The sequence below is a fragment of the Apium graveolens genome, chromosome 3 (genome assembly GCF_009905375.1).
Source record: "Apium graveolens cultivar Ventura chromosome 3, ASM990537v1, whole genome shotgun sequence".
Classification (NCBI taxonomy): Eukaryota; Viridiplantae; Streptophyta; class Magnoliopsida; order Apiales; family Apiaceae; genus Apium; species Apium graveolens.
In genome coordinates this window covers 1,573,662-1,595,800 of record NC_133649.1, presented here as the reverse complement: position 1 = coordinate 1,595,800, position 22,139 = coordinate 1,573,662, and the positions used below count along the sequence as shown (strand labels likewise).

General features: G+C 33.8%; 2 protein-coding genes across 2 annotated transcripts; one reads left to right on the top strand and one right to left on the bottom strand.

Annotated features, from left to right (window-relative positions):
• Nucleotides 1–2,065, top strand: LOC141711355 (serine/threonine-protein kinase-like protein At3g51990). The gene has a single exon (XM_074513754.1). The coding sequence runs from the start codon at nucleotides 421–423 to the stop codon at nucleotides 1,900–1,902; it is 1,482 nt and encodes a 493-aa protein (XP_074369855.1). The 5' UTR covers nucleotides 1–420; the 3' UTR covers nucleotides 1,903–2,065.
• Nucleotides 2,066–3,796: 1,731 nt separating this feature from the next.
• LOC141711354 (uncharacterized) lies at nucleotides 3,797–5,931 on the bottom strand. The gene is made up of 2 exons (XM_074513753.1): nucleotides 5,795–5,931; nucleotides 3,797–4,777 (listed from the first exon to the last, which is right to left on the bottom strand). Exon 2 carries the CDS (start codon nucleotides 4,763–4,765, stop codon nucleotides 3,992–3,994), a length of 774 nt encoding a protein of 257 aa, XP_074369854.1. The 5' UTR covers nucleotides 4,766–4,777; nucleotides 5,795–5,931; the 3' UTR covers nucleotides 3,797–3,991.
• Between the last annotated feature and the right edge of the window lie 16,208 nt (nucleotides 5,932–22,139).

Sequence of the window (22,139 nt, the reverse complement as noted above, 5' to 3'; positions counted from 1 at the left end):
TGCATATATGGACTTTATGTTTATAAGCTTTGAAAAAAACTAGAGGGAAGTTATGCGTCCTTCAGCATGGGAGTAATAAGTAGGAACACAAAGAAATAAAGAGGCCTGTACATTGCAACGGCCTGTCGGTTCTCTACTCCTCTCTTTTACCACTTTACACCACCAAACTACTTTCTCCAAATCTCATTTATTCCAAATTTCTACTCTGAATGTCGTAAAAATCGGTAATCGAATCTAATCGTTATCGTACTCTCTCTATATACACACAACATACTAGTCCGTAAAAATCGGTAATCGAGTCTAATTGTCATTGTACTCTCATACAACATACTACTCTGAATGATCTACTCGTCATTGTACTCTCACATAACATAGTTGTAAAAATCGGTAATCGAGTCTAATCGTCGAAATACGGTTACTATGGGATACCTTTCCTCTTGCAATGCAGACTCCTCTATCTCGATTTCGACATGCATTCCATCATCTAATCAAACAATACCTGATAATTTTCACATCAAACACTTATCATACTCTCTTCTACATTCTTCAACTAATGCATTCTCTTCTTCGAATTTTCTCGGTAAAGGCAGCCAAAGCACCGTCTACAAAGCCGCGCTTTATGACGGCAAACTCATCGCCGCAGTCAAATTGACATCAATCTCCTCTGCTGACAACGAAATTGAGATCCTGTCTCGCATTCGGAGCCCTAGAATCGTCAATTTACTCGGTATTTCAATCGAGTCGAATAATCGCCGTCTCATCGTAGTCGAATTCATGCCCAACGGCACTCTACACGACCATCTCCACGTCACCGATTCCGCACCGAGTTGGAATCGGCGACTCAGACTCGCGATTCAAATCGCGAAAAGCGTTGCGTATTTACATTCGTTAAGTCCGCCTGTAATTCACCGCGATATTAAATCGGCGAACGTGTTGATCGATTCGAATCGGAGCGCTCGACTCAGTGATTTCGGTTTAGCGTTGCGAGGACACGTGGATGATGCGCGAGTGAAGTGCACGCCTCCGGCAGGCACGTTCGGTTACTTAGATCCGTGCTATCTTGCGCCGTGTGATCTCAGTACAAAAAGCGATGTGTTTAGCTTCGGAATATTGTTATTAGAGATGATTAGCGGCAGAAAAGCGATCGATATGAGTTTTAGTCCGCCGTCAGTGGTGGATTGGGCGATTCCGATCATAAAATCCGGAGATCATCTCGGAATTTGTGATCGGAGAATTAAACGGCCGGAGAATGAGGCGGTGGTGAAAGAGATTGTGATTGTGGCTGCGAAGTGCGTGAGATCGAAAGCGGAGAAGCGGCCGGAGATGGTAGAGGTAGTGGAGTGGTTAAAAGCGGCGAGAAAAGGAGTGTTTTCGTCTTCATCGAAGATTTGGACTGGTTTGGGGTGGCGCGTGGGGTGCTCACCTCGGCGCGTGATGTATGAAGCGCTGGAGGAATGTAAATGTAGCGGGACTAGTAGTGATGTGGTCAAAGCCTCGAGAGGCGGGAATAGGAGGAATAGGAAAGTGTCTAGTGTTGCTAGTGCCGAGTTGGAAAGTGAAACGGTCCCCTCGGATTCGGGTTTGGATACGGATTTAAATACGAACTTTACTTCGCGGTCTGGTTCGGGTCGGGTTAGGTTAAAATCGAAGTCGATTGGTTCGATTAATGAGATCGAGACGGCTCTTTTGAATGAGAATGTGGTTAGAAAGAAATATAGTGCGAGAGGATTGAGAAAGTCAAGGTCAACGAGTGTGTTGCAAGGGAGAGAAAGAGAATTGGTTGAGAATAATAAAGAAGAGGGAGTAGAGAAGAATGTGAGAAGAGCAAACAATAGAGAATTAGAAGTGTCTAAATTGTTGATTGATAGTTTAGGGAAACAACTCAAGAAACTTGAGAATTGAGAGATGATAATACAGCACTGTCATTGTCAATTCTCAGTTTGTGTACTTGGTTTCATGAAAAAAAGCATGATCTATTGAATTGAATCTTGTTTGTCCTTTGGACTGACTAGAAGATTCAAATTGCAAATCTTGACATTATAAATGAATACTTAATTTTTTTTTTTTTGGCTGAGTAATTTGTTTTTATGTATGTTTTACATTTTTAGCTTCTCATTTATGAAAGAATTTTGTGCAGAACTTGTTTGGCTAGGGTACTACCTCCTATCTAAATAATCAAATTACTCCAATAAACAAAAATAAGTTAAATTTCAAATCATTTTAAAAAAACTTACTCCCTCTGTTTTTTATTTGTCGCTTTGACTTTTACACGTATTTCAATGTGATTTGACCGGCTAGTTATAAATATGATTTTAAAAAATTTATTTTTGTGAATTTAAATATAAGTTGTCTACTTTTATTTATAAAAAGAAAATTTTATAAATGATAATTTTAACTAGCCGGTCAAAAAATATTGAAATGTGTGCAAAAATCAAAACGACAAATAAAAAAAACAGAGATAGTATAAGTTAAAAAATATATATAGTTCTTACATATAATCAATTTATAAGTTGAGCGCAAACGGGCACTTTGATGGAAGTTCACCGAAAGCATAGTACTTGGGTACACCCTTGCCTAGTTGTCACAACACTCCCCTCATTCTCATATGATGATCTCTCTGTCATATATTTATATTGGGTTAAATATCAAAGTGGTCACTCACTCAACTGAAGGTTATATATTAATTTAATTATGAAACTTAACGGTGTATCATTTGGATCACTAAACTAATAATAAATATCAAGCAGATACCTCAAAATGTGTGCTCAAGAATTAAAATTTATTTTATGGAGTTCTAAACATTTTTTTTAAATTTTATTATAACCAAATGAAAAGTTATGACTTCATAATATTTTAGATGATTTTTTGAGATTTTTAAAAATTTATCTACTAATTATTTTTATTTAAATAAAGCAAATGACTACAAAATTAAAAATAAATAGTAGATAAATTTTAAAAAATCTTATTATATTATAGAAAATACTAGAATTCATACATTTTCATTTGGTTGTAATAGGATTCAAGAAAAATATATAGAATTCCATAAAATAAATTTTAATTCTCGAATACATATTTTGAGGTATATGTATGATATTTATTATGACTTTAGTGATTCAAATGATACTCCGTTAATTTTGATGATTAAACTGATATATGACGTTCAGTTGGACCACTTTGATATTTAACTCTATTCATATTACAATGTAGCACCCAAGCCCTCGTTATCACTATCATTAGACATGTTCTAACAAATATGCAATTGTCTATCATATAAAGCATATAACATAGCACATAGGTACCCTCATTAGCATTGGCATGTTCTCTCTATCATCTAAAGCACATAGGTACCCTCTTTACCACTATCATCGAACAAGTTCTAAGTTTCAACAAACATGCGATTTTTAAGTCCGTCAAATTAAATTCAACAAATTCATCACACTTGTATTGGAACTTGACAGTGTCTTTAATATGATGTGCAACAAATTTAAGTAACGCACAGTCGCACAATATAAATAAAATTATGGACCCTGGTCAAAGATCTATATGTAGGAAATAATATGCTCTTATGATTCCTAGTGACAATAGTACAGAAATTAGTATAACTGGCACAATCATGATCCATGGATGTTCAGCACCATGAGCAACACAGCGGTGGTGAGGAGAGGATATCACAACAGTGCTACTGAAAAGACGATCAAATCTCAATCTAACTGCAATTACAGAACATAATCGCCAAATTTAGTTCTCAACAAAAAGTAGACTTGACCGTAAAATCTAAGCTCTTCAACAAACAAGGTGAACAGAATAAAAGCCACACAATGCATCAAACAAATGCTTGTGCAGAAAGTTTAGATAAAGAGATTACAGATTGATAGTACTGCTAGCATTACATTTATTCAAAGTACCCAAATTAAACATAATTTAGTAGCCGGTGGTAACTGATCACATAAAAGTACAGTTAACATATCCATCTGGGCAATTCTAAACATCATCAGTGCATACCACGCATAATACCATGAAGGTACCCGGCAGTCATCACAAAGGAGACCAAAGACACAACACCGGCTGGAAATATTTTACCGGACTTCTTAAAGCGAGTACCCATTACTCCCAAAAGAGCAGCAGACATGCCAAAACCAATTGATGATGCAAAAACAGGATTTGTGGGCAGCTGAGTGTAAACGAAAAGCAGTATTGCAGCAGATATTCCTCCAGAGATCATTGACTTTTGACTGCCACTTTTCACATAACCCATTAGCCCACCCAATCCAACCAGGGCGGCATAACCCAATGTTAACTTCTGGGACATTGACATGGCCATCTTCTTGTTGCTATCCCCACTTGGTTCAGACTCTCCTTCACCTTCGTTATTATTATCCCAATTGTTGCCTCCGCCTCCACTATCACCGCCTCCGTTTGCACTGCCAATATCACCTCCACCTCCAGTTGTATCTGGTTCAATCCCAACACCTTCACTAGCTGAATTTACAGTTGATGATGAGGTTTGAACTACAGATTCAGGGATCACACTGGCTTTAATCTCCCAAGTTGCACGCTTTTCTTGTTGATGCAAAGCAGAAACTGTGCGAGACTGTCCGTAGGACCTGGTCTTCAAGAAACATACAGATGCACAATCAGTATATGCTCCTGCATAAGTCACATTGCGAGGAAGAAAAGCCCGCCCTCGGATAGAAGCTTGGAATTGAACTTGAGGCAGCAAAACAGAGGACTGAGATATAGCCGATATATTTCCCAAGGTGACCATGATGGGTCAAGCCTTGAGAACATAAACATCAAAACAATGAATAATGCTATGAGCAAAGAAAATAACAAGGTCGAGATGCAAGAATAAGACTACACAATGCATAACAAAGTTGCTTAAACACCTAGATACCAAATGACATCTTATGATATATTCTCCTATAGGCAGGCTGACCAATTATACATTGCACACATACACTTGAAACACTACCTTGCATCCTAAACCGACACAATTTGTTAAAATCACAAAACAAACACACAAATGAAATTAACTCGTGTAGAATCGAGATGCAGAAACTTCATTGGCTGCCTCATAAGCAGTTAGTGGCTGATCAAAGTTTTGCAGCTGAGCTTTAGAAGTATAATCCACCTCTTGTACATTAAAACTTGCATATTCACAGTACGGTATTATAATGACGTATCCAAGCTCAGTAGATTAAAACTAAGAATCACTATGACAAAACACTACAAGAACTTCCATCAAAGCACGATAACAAAAACACAAAATCACATAATTACCAACATTAACTTCATTTTCAACAATCTATACATAATCATTAGCAACTTCAACTCCAGCTTACACACGCTAATACTTTCCAACACAAACAAAACATAAACTTACAAAATCATATCACAAAGGGCCGCTACATTTATATCACTTACGTAAACAACATAATATCACTCAACACGACTAATATTCCCCTCAACATACCACAATGTGCCTAAACTTGCAAAGCTACCTAAACCAATCAAATCTCATAATTCCAATTAAAACATTGTTAAGATAATACACGATCCAATTTATCGTAGATCTCGAATCACGAAAGCATCATTTCAAGTATATTCACTAGCTAATCACAACAACTTTTCAGCAATGTTGGTAATTTCACATTACTAATTACTTAAAACCACAAATTTAATCTCAGACTTTCAAAACTATATACAAACAAACAAGACTATACATATCTGCATCTGAATATAAATTAATTACAAAAAAATGAAGAATTAAATGAAATAAAATGAGGAAAATTACCGTAAATTAGATTAATACGATGACGATGAAGCTATGAGTATAATGGTCAAAACCCTAACCCCTCAATTATCAAAACGGCAAGCACATCTTTGTGGAGGGTATAATTGTCATTTGCTAAGTTAATCTTTTTTGTAATCTTTTCGGGTCAATATAAAAGCCCAAATCAAATGTTTATTATGTATAGCTTGTCAATTGAGCGGAGGTCCGATCCGATCCGACGCGAGCTTTAATAAATGAATATGGATTGTATAAAAATAAAACCGATCTGATAATAATCTGATCCGATAAAGATCCCATCCATTAAGAAGCTGATATGAATTTTCATTAATCTATCTCATAAGAGCATCTTCAATGCTTGTTGGTTAAAATGATTGGCTAAATAGTGTGAAATATTGATTATCTAAAATTTATTGAATCTGTAAGAAATTTTTGTTGAATGCAGTTGACTATAATAATTAGCTATATTTTAAAAATAGTATGTTATCATTATTTGAAGTTGTTATAAATGAAATATTTTATTTTGATATGGTAACCAATGATGTGACATTTGGCTACAAGTTTGTAGATGTTCAGCAAATTTGGTCAACGTGAGGAGGTTGACTATATTTTTAGCTAACCGAGATTTACCATTGGTGTGAATACTTTTTTACAAAATCTTTATAATTGATAATTATGATATGCCACCTATATTTTTAACTAAGGGTTTTTTAGCATTGGAGATTCTAAAAACCCGATCTGAAATACTAAAGTTATATAATTATAAATATATATATACTATAATAAATAAGTATGATTAATATATATATACTATATTAATATATATATATATATATTAATATATAAAATATATATACTCTAAAATATATATATATGGTTAAGTTCTATGAAGTACACTATTTCCAGAGTCCATATATGTTCTGCAAGTAAAATATAGCTTAAAATATTGCAAAACATATTATTTTTCGACAAACATCACAATTCTATTAAAAATCTTGTAGATTGCATATATTTTACAAGCAGAACATTGCAAAATATATTATTCTACAAAATATGTTTAGTTTGCGGAACATATTGCTGAACGTACATATTGTACTGTAAATATATGAGATTTGCATGATTTTGTTGAAGTTAGGCTATTTGTGTAACATGTTTTGCAAAATAACAGGTTTTACAAGATATTTTTTTTGCAGAACGAAGATGGACTCCGAGTACTCCGACAAAAAAGTGGACTCCATAGAACTTTACTCATATATATTATATATTAATATATATATATATATACTATAATAAATAAATATAATTAATTTTACATGTATCGATGTTAATTATATTAATCTTGTACATATATATTAACTATAATAAATCAATATAATTAATTTTATATGAATCAATTTGAATTATATTAATTTTATAATTAATTTAATTGTTATCTCATCATATTAAAATTTCTTGTACACATCATGTGTCATCATATTCTAATAAGTATCATGTGTGTCGGAAATTATTTTTATACATAATATTTTATTCACAATTTTTTTTATTTTAATTTTGAAATTGACATATATATTTATTTTCAGATATTTATCCAACTACATTATTTTATTTTTATTTATTTATGTCATAATTATTTTGAACTGAACTCTTTTCACATATTTTCATTTTTTTCACAATATCTCTAACTATAAAATAGCTTTTTGTTCTTAAGTTTTTTTAATTATTGAACTGTGTTAAATTAATATTATTCATATCACAAAACTTAAATGGATCCGGAGTCTGGTCCGATAATTCGAAATCCTAATGGATTTGGATATGAATTTTGTTATTAAAAATCTGAAAGCGATGTGATCCGAATCTGATTCAACAAATTTAAATGGATATGGATATAGATTTAGTCAAATCCGACCCGCTGACAAGCCTAATTACGTAGTTTTGTTGGGTTGGGTTATGGAAATAAATATTAGGATCCAGTTGGGCTTTTTAGTATGCTGCAAAAACTTCGATAAATTAATGATAAAAAATTGGTCTCGACAAAATAGTAATAAATATTTTAAATTTTGATAAATTAATATAATTAGTTTAAAACCCGTGTCATGCAAAGATATTCTTCAATATTGTAAGATTTTTAATCTAAGTTGAAAATTTTAATAATATATCATTTCTTTCAATTGAATCAATGATGCATTTAAGTTGATAAAGGTAATTGATTGTTTTTTATAGTTATAACATTGTTATTATATTAAATAAAATTATCCAAATTATTTTTGAAAAATAAGAGGGATTGATTAGGAAAAATTAGAAAAGATAATGTGTTTTTAGCTGATAATTAGTTAGTCACCAATAATTATGGTATTATTAATCTATTTTATTAAATATACTTTCCCGTCATATTTCGTGAAAAAGAGATTTTTAGTTAAGAGATTTGTAAAAAATAATGTGTTTTAGTTGATAAAGATAATTGATTAGATATTTGGAGATGAGATGCTTTAGTTGGAAAATGAAATAGAAAATGAAATAGAAAATATAACGTGTTGTAGTGTAAAATGATAAATGGTGTTTTAGTTGGAAAAAAAGGTAATTGTTAGTTATTGTACTAATATTGTTAATAAATGATCGAAAATTGTCAAAGCAAATTTACAAAACTTTCAAATTTTTTGTCTTTTATAATTAAAATTGACTAATTAACTAACAGACTAACTAAATTTTTAATATTTCGTTTAATTATTTTTGGTTTGTTTTAAGTTTTATTATAGTCCTTCAATAATATAATTGTGTTTTAGTCTGAATAAAAAGTGTAGATTATTTTGTTTTATCTCGAGAACATCATACCGAGTAACAAATTATTTTCAATATCAATTAAAAGCATAATTGACCGATCAACCAAAATTTTAATATTTCCCCTATTATAATATAAAGTAAAAATTATTTTAAAATTTAATTTAATAAAAATTAAATTAGTAAAATAAGTTGACTTAATATCAATTAGATAATGTAAATCTCAATATAAATTAGAATTTAAATTTGTAAAAGAAGTTGACTTTAATTATAATGTTATATAATTGATATGAATTAGAATTTAAATTGTTAGAGAGAGTTGACTTAAATATCAATTAGAATTATAATTGACTGATCGATCGACCCATCAAATTTTTAATATTTTGTATATTAAAAATGAAAAATAAAATATTAATAATATAAAAAAAAGATAGATAGATGGATAGAAGCAATAAATTTTTGAATGTAAAAATTTATGGAAGCAAATCAGGATGCAATAAGATAACTTTGCATAAATGCAAGATGTTCGAAGAGAGTCAGACAATAGCTAATAAGGATGGTTATCCTACTCTGCCTAATGTATTCGGGTTTGTTTCATGGTTTTATACGTTTGACGAGATCTATAATATTATATATAAGATAGTTATGTCGAAGCAATAAATTAATTAAGTAAGGATAATTAGGTAATTTTAGCAAATACCGACCGATCGACTACCAAACTTTTAATGTTTCGTCTATTATAATATAGTATAGATTTGTATATCTCGATATTATTAATTAAAGGAAATTTTATGTGAATTGTCTTTGTTCTTCGTCCAATGACTTTTTCATTTGATATTTGAAAAATAATTTAAGTAACGTTGAAGGATAGTTGACTTAAAGTGGAAAGTACCACATAATTTTATTTTTTTTGAATAAGTTAAATTTTCCATTAAATAAGCAAAGCATCATACATGATACTCTCCAACACAAACTGTGGAGGATGTATAAAATCAAAAAATTTACTAGCCTCACAATAGACTCTTGCTAACAAATGAGCCACTTTGTTGGCTTGCTTTTTAACATACTGAATAGTTACATCTGGTCGATTAATCAATATCATCCGACAATCTTGGAATATGTTTCCCACTTCAAACAGATTCTCCGTTCATCTGCTTATAGCTTGCACTGCAATCATAGAATCGCATTCCAACTCGACATCCCTGATTCCCGACTCTGCTATCCATCGCAGCGCTAGCAGCACTCCTTGTGCTTCTTCCTCTCCAAAACAGTGACTCCCCCATAAAATCTAGATGTTCTAACTTTGCAGAACTCTCCTTTTTCATTACGCAACACCATCCCAACTGAGAAGCTGTCCAACCCCGGTATCACAGAGGCATCCACATTTATCTTTATTGCACCAGGATTTGGAGGTTTTCATTGTGCTCTCTCCTGGTTTGGCCTTGGTCCTCTTATCCTACCAATCGTTTGTCAAGATCTCCATTATGATGTTGGCAACTGCCTCGGTAGCCTTTTGAAAAGGTGTATCCGCTCCTTCTACTCTCTTACAGTAGTTTATAGTACTTTCCTCCATTCCTCAACCTGTTGGACACCCCAGCTAACTGCCACTTCTGGTTTTAACAATTTATTCTCCCATACCTTCAGATTTCTGGCTGACCAGATAGACCATAACCCTGTCGCCAGTTTTATCAAATCTTTTTTGATAGCTGTCTCGAGTTGCTGTAAAACCCATTCTGAGCATATCTCCACGTCTGCAAAATCCGCTTCGACCTGCATCCACCTTCAGCACTCCCTAGCATAGGTACATTTGGCGAATGTACTCGACATCATTGAGACACATAGGACATATAATTTTGTAGTCTTAACCCCTTTGCTGCGTAAAAAATTTATAACATGTATGTTATTTCTGCACATGCGCCAAATAAATATCCTAACCTTTTGAGGGACATCCAGTTGCCATATTCTCTCCCAACCAGGTCTGTTTGGCACCCTGGTACATGTGCTGAAATTGTCATGCCAATATATGTAACCATATTTGACAATATACTTCCATCTTTAGGGAACACCCAAGCTATTCGATCGGGAACCTGATGCATAGGGATTGATATAGCCAATATAGCCTTGACATCACACCTCGTGAAGAGGTTATTTGCCTTCATAACATCCCATATTTTCATATCAGGAATAAACAGACCGCGTACCTTGTGAACACCAGATGTGTCCGTAAATGTGTTATCAACCTTGTAAATACTTTTGCCCCTCAACCAATGATCGTCAAAGATCGTAATGCTTTCCTCATCACCCACCGTCCATTTAAACCCATTTTTCAGAGCTTCTTTGGCTTGCCAAATGCCAGACCATAATAAGCTTGATCCCCCTCCTCAGCTCGCTTCAAACAGGCTCGATGTAGCACAATAGCGGGCTTTGAACACTCTGACAACTAATGATACCGGCTTACTAATAAATTTCCGGCATAATTTCCCCAATAATGCTAAATTGAATCCGTACATATCTTTAAATCCCAGGCCGTATAAGCTTGGGCTTTATTATTGTGGCTCATTTGACGTTCCTAATTTTTTCGACATACTCATGGTCGACCATGATAACCACTTTATCCTTTTTCTGTTCCCCTCCTTCGAGCCCCACCAGAAGCTATTCATCATTTTTTCCAACTCCTGGCATAATGATTTAGGTAATAGAAAGCAAGACATTAAATAAGACAAAACTGCTTGGGCTACATTGCACAATAAAACTGCCTTTACCGTTTTTGACAGACATTTCACACTCCATCCTTTCAATTTGTTCCACATCCTCTCCTTCAAGAAATTAAAAACTTGCTTTTTGGATCTCCCAATAAGGGATGGCAAACCTAAATATTTCCCCTGACTCAAATCATTCCGCACTTCCAAAATCTGTTTAATAACCTATTGTTTGTTCAATCTTACATTCGAGCTAAAAAAGATCCCTGATTTTTAAAAATTAATTTTCTGACCTGAATGCTTCTCATAGAGCTGTAGAATTCTCTTTACTTGACCAGCCTCTTCCAATGCTGCTTTGCAAAATAGAAAATCATCATCTGCAAATAATAAGTATGTTGCCTATGGAGCTCGAGCATGAATTTTACAGCCTGATATTTTCCTTTCCTCGGCTGGCTTTTTGATTGCTAACGATATGTCTTCCACACATATCAGGAAAAGGTAGGGTGACAAGGGGCCACCTTGTCTTAACCCCCTTGACGGGATCACTAGTCCTATCATCGAACCATTGAAACTTATTAAATACGAGACCGTAGAGACACATAACATAATCCACGAGATCCATTTGTTTGAAAACCCCATTTGATATATTTGTCGTCTTAACAATCGCCAACACACTTTGTCATAAGCCTTGTTGACATCTAATTTTAGGGCCAAGTCACCTTCACCGTCTCGTTTTTTCTGCTTCATGTAATACAGCAATATAAAGGCCACCAAGACGTTATCAGTGATATTCCTCCATGGGACAAATGCAGGCTGGTTTTCAGTAATTATGTTGGGCAATACCCTCCGAAGACGATTAGCCAAGACTTTAGCTATGATTTTATATAATACATTACACATGGCCATTGGCCTCAAATCCTGCATCGTGGCTGCACCTTCCTTCTTAGGAATTAATACCAAAGTGGTTTTATTTAGACTCGCCGAAATTGACACTTCTGTCAGCCAGTCCACACAACACTTAAACACCTCTTGCCCAAATAGCTTCCAGAAATTTTGATAAAAAGCAGGGTTTAATCCATCCGGCCCTGCACTTTTCTCTGAATGCATCTGCTTCACAACTTCTGTAAATTCCTTCACTAGCATCGAGTTTTGTTCCTCTGAGATTTCAGTTACACTCACCAAAAAATTGTTTTCCTGCGTATCACTCCCTTCACCAAACAGAGTTGCAAAATAAGACCGAACAATGTTGCACATATCATCATGGTCTGAAACTATTGCATCGTTATCATTCCTAAAGTGAGTTATATTACTTCACCTTTTTCTGTGTGTTGCATAAGCATGAAAAAATCTTGTGTTAGAATCACCGTCCATGAACCAAATCGTTTTGGATCAATTGAGGAGGAATAGTGGAAACAACGGGCCAAATCGTTTTGGATCACGTAAATTATTACTTATATGTTATTTAGGTGTTTGGATAATTTTAGTTATAAGTTAATAATGCGTTTGATAATTACAACTTGTAAGGTTTATCGTAAATCACAAGTAATTAATCAACCGAGTTATCGATTTAGGGATTAATTAAAAGAAATATAAGATATATTATAACAGACTATTTAACTTTAAAGTAATTTATTATAATTAATCATTATTTTAAAAATCGATTTACAATTGAATTTTGATAACTGAATCAAGTAAGTTAGATTTTGATTTTTATATCGGCCTAAAAAGAGTGTCTTCAATCTAATTTTTGTTGTCCAGCTAGCAAAGTAATGCGTAAAAACTTGAATTTAAACGTAAAGACCTCCTAACTTTCAAATAATGAACACATAAGTTATAATTAGAGGCATGTTTGGAATTTTCAAAAAACGTAATTTATGACTTAAAATATAATAATGTCGTGATATGCAACTTATTACTTATAGTTAGTTATGTGTTTGGATAATCATAACTTATAAGTTATATTTTTCAAAATAAAATAAAATTTATAATATAAGAATTTAATTACCATGTTTATAAAATAAAAAATAAGAATTTTGAACTACAAATTGGTAAAAGAAAAAATGTAAAGCAAAAATTAAAAAATTCACATAATATGACAAATATACAATTTTACAAAATAATAAAATATTTGTAAAGTAAAAATTACAAAATTTTATATCAATTTGAATATTCAAGAAAACGAAAAAGGCCGAGCGTAATGTACAGAATGGGCTGTATGGCCCAAATAAGTCAGAAGTCTGAATATCCAAACATTCCTTTTTTTTTTAATAGACGTTTTACTTTTCTCCGCTTATTTTTAAGTATTTTGATAAAAAAATTAAGAAACAACTAAAATGAAACAGAGTGCTTATATTAGTATTTTGAAGTCATCTTATTTTTGAGTTCAAATTTGAAGAGAAGATAAAAGATTTACGTGTGTTCCGGAAATTTTGAAAAAAAAAGTAAAAGAAAGAAAATTTAACTATGAATCAATTTCTTATAAAAGTGGGATGATTGACGGAGAAAGATAAGTTGTAGTAACAATTATATTAAATATTTTAAAATATATCTTCTTTATTTTATTTTCTCCAAAAACTTAGGAATACAAAAAAGAAAATTAATTATCAAATTTTTTCTTCTATTTTCTATGATATTTAATCCCTTTCTTTTTTTTTTCAACTCAAAAACTCGGAAATAAAGGGTTAAACCCGCAAGTGTGTGTATATAGTTCGCAAAATGTATTAGAACGAGGGTCCTGTGGGTTATATAAATTTTATCTAACATACTACTTCAGGAGCGTCGAATTTATATTTTAAGGGTCCAGATTTAAAAAAAAATATTTAGCGTTCCCCGAATATTTTTCACGGAAGGACTTTTCCCTCTCAGCGGAAAATATCCGCGGAAGGGGGAAAAACACTTCCACAGAACGTTAAAAAAAATTTCCTTGCATCTAGATCTTTAAAATATTGATCTAAAAATTCTGGAACAGAGTATGTTAGATATGGCTTATCTCACACAACATGATTGTTAGTACAAACAACATTACAACACCAAAAATTGAGCATTTGTTAGACAAAGGGTTAGCTGAGTCAAGTACTTGAGCGGACAAAGAAGAAAAAAACACAAAAACTTTGAATGTTTTAGAGGGAGAATCTATTTTTATAAAAATAAATGGACTTCATCATATTTCTCAAAATGTTCAATAATAGGTAATAATAGCGATGTACATGGGTTAAGTTGACCAGGTTTAAAACGTTTTGGCAACACAGTTTATTTACGTCACTTTAAAAAAATTCAACTCAAACCCGTAAAAATTAAAATTCTAACCTAATAAGGTCGATTTGGTCAGTTCGGGCTGATTTAAACGGTCTCCGCAAACATATAAACTAAAACATTTAAAACCTATGTACACCCCTATTAGGTAGGCACTACCAATCTACCAAATAATTGTATGTAAATTCAAAATTGTAATGTTGATACAAGATAAAGTAAAACATAAGTCGTTGCTTAGTTGGCAGCACATGGGACTCGTAAGATGCTGAGTTGTCTATCCTAGTTGTCTTACATCTTGTTTTACCCATTTTACGCTATTGTTATCTAAATTATGTAACATGTATAACAGCAGTAAGCCAGTAAGTCAGTAACACAAAAATAATGCATTTTTCTCTATTTTATTTATGTTTCATTTATACGTACGTTACTTGGTTTCTTTGCCAAGAAGAAATGAGCACAATGTTTTGGAGAGCAAATTTGAGTATAGAAACTGCTCTAAAATTACATTTCAGAGTAAAATTATAAATTGCAAAAATTGTCGAAAAATCGCTCAAAGATTGGTCAAAAATATTTATCCGATTTGACCGATTTTTGATAAATCGTCAATAAATTATTCGATTTTTTTAAAATTGTCCAATAAATCATAAATCGGTATCTCTACCGAATAGTGCTGATTTCTGAAATCTACAACTACATGCAGAATGCATAATTATATATCTTTACGTGAACAATTACACCTAAACAGTTTACAATAATTTAACATCAGTTTTAATAAATTTTAAAGTAAACGAGAGTCGAATCATATAACCAGGGACGACGAGAGATAACTATTACCAACTGGCCTATTTCATCCTCGAAATGCATTACATATGATAAGAATTAATCCATGACCTAAATTAAAAGCAATCACTAAAAAAAACGGGTTATTTCCACGGGACAAAATCCGTGATATATAGTTTTTTCTCGACGGAAATCGGTGGAATTAAACTAAACTCGACTGATTCATAAACCGTGTCATATAATCGGATAGTAAATAACAATTCCTTCGTTAGCATTTGTTTGAATAGCAACGTCATTGATTTTAAACACGTGAACACACATGCATATATGTGTATTTCAGCTTTAGGTAGCACATACATGCATTCATTTAGACACAACAACTGCGTTGTCTAACGAACATTTGCGCCTTTAATTATTTGGTTTTTTTGGTAAGAATGCCTTAACTAAAGGTCAAAAGTCTATCAACCTAACATGTTAATTATGTAATTACATGTTAATTTAACCTTAGGTAGGGATGATTACTATTTATTCTAATTTCAACTTGCTCCCTTTACAGTTGGATAGTTGGACTTTCAAAGCCGCCTCTAGGGTTTATATATTTGCTTCATCTCCCATAATCAACAATTACCAACTTTTAAGCACACTAGCTCTCTTCACACTATAATGGCTTACTTGTACTCATCGCCACCACCACCTCCGCCGCAGTATTTATATTCGTCGCCTCCACCACCACCTCCGTACATTTTTACTTCTCCTCCACCACCAACGCCAACTTATCATTACTATTCTCCACCACCTCCGCCTCCTAAGGGACACCACCACCACCAACCACCTCCACCACCATCACCGACAGAATATCCGCATCCACCAAAGGCTTCACCACCTACAGCATATCCACCAAAGGCATCACCTCCGGGTAGTACTCCATACACACCTCACAAGCCACCAAGTGCATCACCACCCGGGGCATCACCTCCCGGTACTCCATACACGCCTCATAAGCCACCAAGTGCATCGCCACCCGGTGCATCACCTCCCGGTACTCCATACACACCTCATAAGCCACCAAGTGCATCACCACCCGGTGCATCACCTCCCGGTACTCCATACACACCTCATAAGCCACCAAGTGCATCCCCACCCGGTGGCTCATCCAAGCCACCGGGTGCATCACCTCCCGGTGGATACTCATATCCACCTGAGACAGGCGCCCCTCCTAACTGGCCAATCATGCCACCTGGCGCCTCACCTCCAGGTGGATACGAGTATCCACCTATTTATCCACCCAATGGGGCCTCACCACCCGGTGGTTCTCTATTTCCACCCTCGCTCCCACCAAACTCAGACATTTTAACTCCACCCTCAGGAGGAGGCGGTGGCAACAATCACAAAACTATCATTATATTATGCGCAACACTAGGAAGCGCATTCTTACTCGCATTCCTCGCACTAGGTCTCTTTTGCTTACACAAGAAAAAGAAGAAGCCCGTCATGATCCCAGCTGCCGCAGCAGCTGGATACGGTCACCATGCAGTCGGAGAATCATCTCATCATCTCGCAACAGGCGGAGCCTAATCGACTCGATTCCTAGTCCAATGTACGTATGTTTTGTCTAGCTAGGGTTTAATTAAGCCTTAGGGCACTTCATTTTTAATTTAATTTGTGTGATTATGTTTTGTTACAATAAGTTTACATGTATTCATTGTTCGTGTGGGGGAGATGCATGAAGAATGGTCAGCTAAAAATGATCTGATCCGAAACTGAAACTGAAACGTTGACTAATTTGCTAAAAAAGGTCAACATTGTTCGGCGAAAGGGCCAAAAAAGAACAACCTGCTACTGCTTGTTTTCTTGTTTTTTTACTATTTTTTATTGAAAGATTGATTGGCACGTTAATAAATTAATTTTTTTTCCACCGCTTTTTTTTTCTGGAGCCATGTTACGGTCATTTTCTTCACCCACTATTCTAACTTTATGTCGCACAATACAAACTCTATTTGTATTTATTAGCCCTCTGTTGTAACTTTATAGTTGTAAAGATTGAGATCGATGCATGTTCCTTAATTTCTTTAACATTTCTTTTGATATATATATTTATATATTGATTATAATCTAAAATACATTAGTGTTAAGTTAGATAACATACTAGCGCATTAAGCTTTGTTTTTACCTAATTTTTTTTTTATAAATACTTAATATACACACGCACCAGCAGTCGAACTTGAGACCTCCCGAAAAGAGGAGACGAGCTCAACCACTGCACCAACTGGCAACAGTCATCGATGAGATAGGGTGACTCTGATCATAGTCGAACAAAATAAACGCTTAGACGCTTAGAACATCCTACGTTCAAGAACTTCAAAACTTTCAAAAATTTTATATGTAAATTTATAAAAAAATATGAGATGTATGAATATTAAAAAAAAATAACTAATACTCCCTCCGTCCCCCATTATACATTTTCTATTTTGACTTTTGACACTATTCATGGTAATCAATTGACTATTAATTTACATCTAATCTATAAGATCAAATATAGTCATGAGTGATCTTGTTGAATTCGTATTTATGAGTACTTTAATACAATGAAATTTTTATATTTAATAGTAATATGAAATTAAAGATATTAACAATCAAAAGTGTGCATTGACGAACGTGTCTAGGAAATGTTTTAAGGGACGGAGTGAGTATTGATTAAGACTTCCGTAAGACCGGCCGTGAGTGTTAAGTACCTAACAAATTGCTTAATTGCAAGTTGATCTGCCAGTATACATCAACAAAAAAGGCTGGATTAATTAGTTTGTACTTAACAGTCTCAAGTCAACGGATGTTTTTAACATAAGTCAACATCCAGCCAATTCCTAGATGCACAAGTTTTGCTTTTATGTTTTGTTAAAGACTTGTAGTCTAAGTATAGGAATAATAAAATACAAATTATTTAATCAACTCAAAATAATAATAGATCAGGTCTTGTAATTTGAGTATAGCGTATATTTTAAGAGACTATCGTATATAAAGTATATGATACGTAACAGAACAAGAGACGTCGCGTAACCATGTTTTAGGGAACTTAATTTCGTGACGGTGTTTATGCACATGATATGAACATATTATGATCATCTCACATGCAATCTATATAGACATGCTTATTTAGATTTACGGAGGAGATTATATAAATTTATAGAAGACAGCGGAGCAGTGACGGAGGCAGGACATTATATAGGTCGAAGAGGGCATTTTTCGAATTTATAATATTTTTGCGGTACATAGTAATATTTTATAGATTTATATTGTCATATATTTATATAATGATCTTTGTAGAATATAAGTCGCAAAATAATACGTTTTACAATATTTTTATACAAGATTTTAGTTACGGAACATAAGTGGTCTTCAACAAAAATATGGTCTCCATATAACTTGACTAGTTGACTCTATATATTATATATATAGGGAAATGATCAAATATGAACTAAAATTAAAATAGAAACTATGAACCAATCTAAGCCATTAGATCTACTTAATCTAATGATTTTCCGTAAATCACCCCATCCAACTACTTTGCACCCTCCCACACCCAATTTCAACTTTTCCCCGCCATTTTTAATTTGATTTTTCCTGTCAAACCGTAAGTTTTTTTTTAAAATCCGATTTCATTATATTTTTCTACATCTCTCAACGATCGGTTTGCATACTTTCGAATTAGTTTTTTTTTTCAAAAAAATTTTGATTTCTAGTTTCCATTCTAAATTGGTTTCTATTGGAGTAGCCCTATATATATATATATATATATATATATATATATATATATATATATTCTAAATTGGTTTCAATCCAATCTTATATTTATAGATCAATTTAAATTATTTAATTCAAGATCTCTTCATGTATGTAGTTCATTCAATATATATAGATTAATCTCGATTATCTGAAATCTGTGTGAACTTAGTAAACAACCACAGAGATTCAATGACAGGGAGAGAGAGAGAGAATTTCTTTATATTATGAAAATGTTACTTTCCAGAAGAAGGAAATGTTCATGTAAATGTACAAATCATGATGACGGGAAAAGTTGTTTAAAAATGTAACTAACTATGTAACTATGTACATGTGGATTTTAATCTTTATATACAATAAATAATGTGTCATAATGATACTAAATGATGTCAGTATCAATATCTCTAACAGCCCCTCTCAAGATGGAGGGTGAAGAATGCACACCCAGCTTGCCAAGAATGGAATGATGCTGCAGCCTTGTGAGAGGTTTAGTGAGAACATCTGCTAGTTGAGTAGTAGTAGGAACATAGCTCAGAGATATTAAACCAGAGCTTAGTTTTTCTCTAACAAAATGACAATCAAGATCAATATGCTTAGTTCGTTCATGAAAGACAGGATTCTTTGCTATGTATATAGCTGCCTGACTGTCACACTTAACCGGAATAGGAATAATATCAGGAACTGCAAAATCACTCAATAATCTTGAAAGCCAGGCAAGTTCAGCGGTTATTCTTCTAAGGGAACGATATTCAGATTCTGCAGATGATAAAGAAACAGTATTTTGTTTCTTGGATTTCCAGGAGATTAAACTACCGCCAAGTAAAATTACAAACCCTGAAACTGATCTTCTAGTTTGTGGACACGCAGCCCGATCAGCATCACAATATGCTTCAATATCAAAGGCAGGAGAATTGTTTAATAACAAGCCCCTTGCTGGATCATTTTTAAGATACCGAAGAACATGGAGAGCAGCATCCCAGTGGGGTTGTCGAGGGTCTGACATAAACTGACTCAAGTGTTGAACCGAGAAAGATAAATCTGGTCGAGTATTAGTAAGAAAATTTAATTTTCCCACAAGTCTCCTGTAAAGCGAAGGATCTGATAATGGAGAACCAGTATTGTGAAGCAGTTTGACATTGAGATCTAGAGGGCTGATAACTGGTGTGGAATCGGGTGCAGCAAATGTACCAAGAAGATCAACAGTAAACTTCCTTTGAGACACAACCACTACATTGGGTACATGGTTAAATTTTAATCCCAAAAAATAGTGCAGAGGTCCTAAGTCCTTGATTTTGAATGTAGAATCTAAATATTGCTTGATAGATTGAACCTCAGAGAGATCATTACCAACAACAAGAATGTCATCGACATAAACAACTAAAAACAAAATTGAAGTACCATTGCTTTTGTAAAACAGAGAAGAGTCATTCTTAGAGGTACGGTAACCTCTGGAAAATAATGCAATGCTGAGTTTTTAGTGCCATTCTCTAGAGGCCTGTTTTAAACCATAAAGGGACTTAATTAACTTGCAAACCAGCAACAGATCAGAATTGGGTAAACCAGGTGGTAACTTCATGTATATGTCCTCATGTAAATCTCCATGTAAAAATGCATTATTAACGTCCAATTGAGACATATGCCAACCCTTTTTGACAGCAACAACGACAAGAGTTCTAATAGTGGTTAACTTGACAACTGGAGAGAAAGTTTCTGTATAATCTATACCAGGTTTTTGCGTAAATCCTTTAACAACAAGACGAGCCTTGTACCTTTTTATAGAACCATCAGAATTATGTTTGATTTTGAAAACCCATTTTGAAGAAATAGCTTTCTTTCCAGTGGGTAATGGAACTAATTCCCAGGTATTATTTGCTTCTAAAGCAGCAAATTCTGCAGCAATGGCCTTTTGCCATTCTGGATATAAAATGGCTTCTTCATAAGATGTAGGTTCAGGAATTGGGGATGAAGTAATTTGTGAAGCATTATGACATGAGACAGTAGGGAAAGAACCCACCACATCAGTCTGTGCACATAATGAAGTTCAAGTGCAAGCACATATAGCATTCGAACAATGTGTGGAATAGGGATGAACATAATCCTGTAAGTAAGTGAGTAGTTTAGTATTTCTGGATGATTTTCTAACAGTGGTAATAGCCTGAAGAGGTTGTGGTGGGGTAATCTGAACAGTCTGTTCATCATTAACAGATGAAATGGTATAATTCTGACTGAATGATGTATCATTAACAGGAAAGAAAGGTACTGTTTGAGGTGTAGATGGAGACGAAACAGTATCAGATGTAAAGTGTGAATTAGGTGAATCAAGAACAGATAAAGGAATGAATGTAGAAGAACTGGAAATAAAAGGGAAAATATGCTCATGAAATGTAGCATCTCTAGAAATCTGAATTGTATTAGTTTCAATGTTAAGGAATTTGTAAGCTTTCTTCCCATTTGGGTATCCTAAGAAAATGCAAGGGGATGCTCTAGGAGAAAGTTTAGATCTGTGTATACTAACAGTAGAAATGTAGCCGAGACAGCCAAAAGGCTTGAGATGAGTATAGGAAGGTTTACTGCCAAATAAGATTTCATAAGGGGACAAACCATGTAAAAGTTTAGAAGGAAATCTATTGATCAAATATGTAGAAGTTAGCACACAATCCCCCCAATATTTGATAGGTAGATTAGATTGGAATAATAAGGCTCTTGATGTTTCTAGGAGATGTTTGTGTTTTCTCTCCACATTTGTGTTTTCTCTCCACAACACCATTTTGTTGTGGAGTGTAAGCACAAGATGTTTGGTGAATAATGCCTTGAGAAAGAGAGAAATTAGTGGCATCATGACTTAAACCTAATTCTAAGGCATTGTCACTTCTGATAGTTTGTACTTTAGCAGAAAATTGAGTACTAACCATAGCAACAAAGTATTTGATAAAATTGAAAGCATTGCTCTTAGAATTAAGCAAATGAGTCCATGTTACCCGAGAGAAGTCATCAACTATGGTAAGGAAATACTTATATTTATTATAAGTCTGGACAGGATATGGTCCCCAAATATCAACATGAAT

Coding starts and splice junctions, on each gene's coding strand:
- LOC141711354 (XM_074513753.1), bottom strand. CDS start 4,765: ATGGTCACCTTGGGAAATATATCGGCTATATCTCAGTCCTCTGTTTTG.
- LOC141711355 (XM_074513754.1), top strand. CDS start 421: ATGGGATACCTTTCCTCTTGCAATGCAGACTCCTCTATCTCGATTTCG.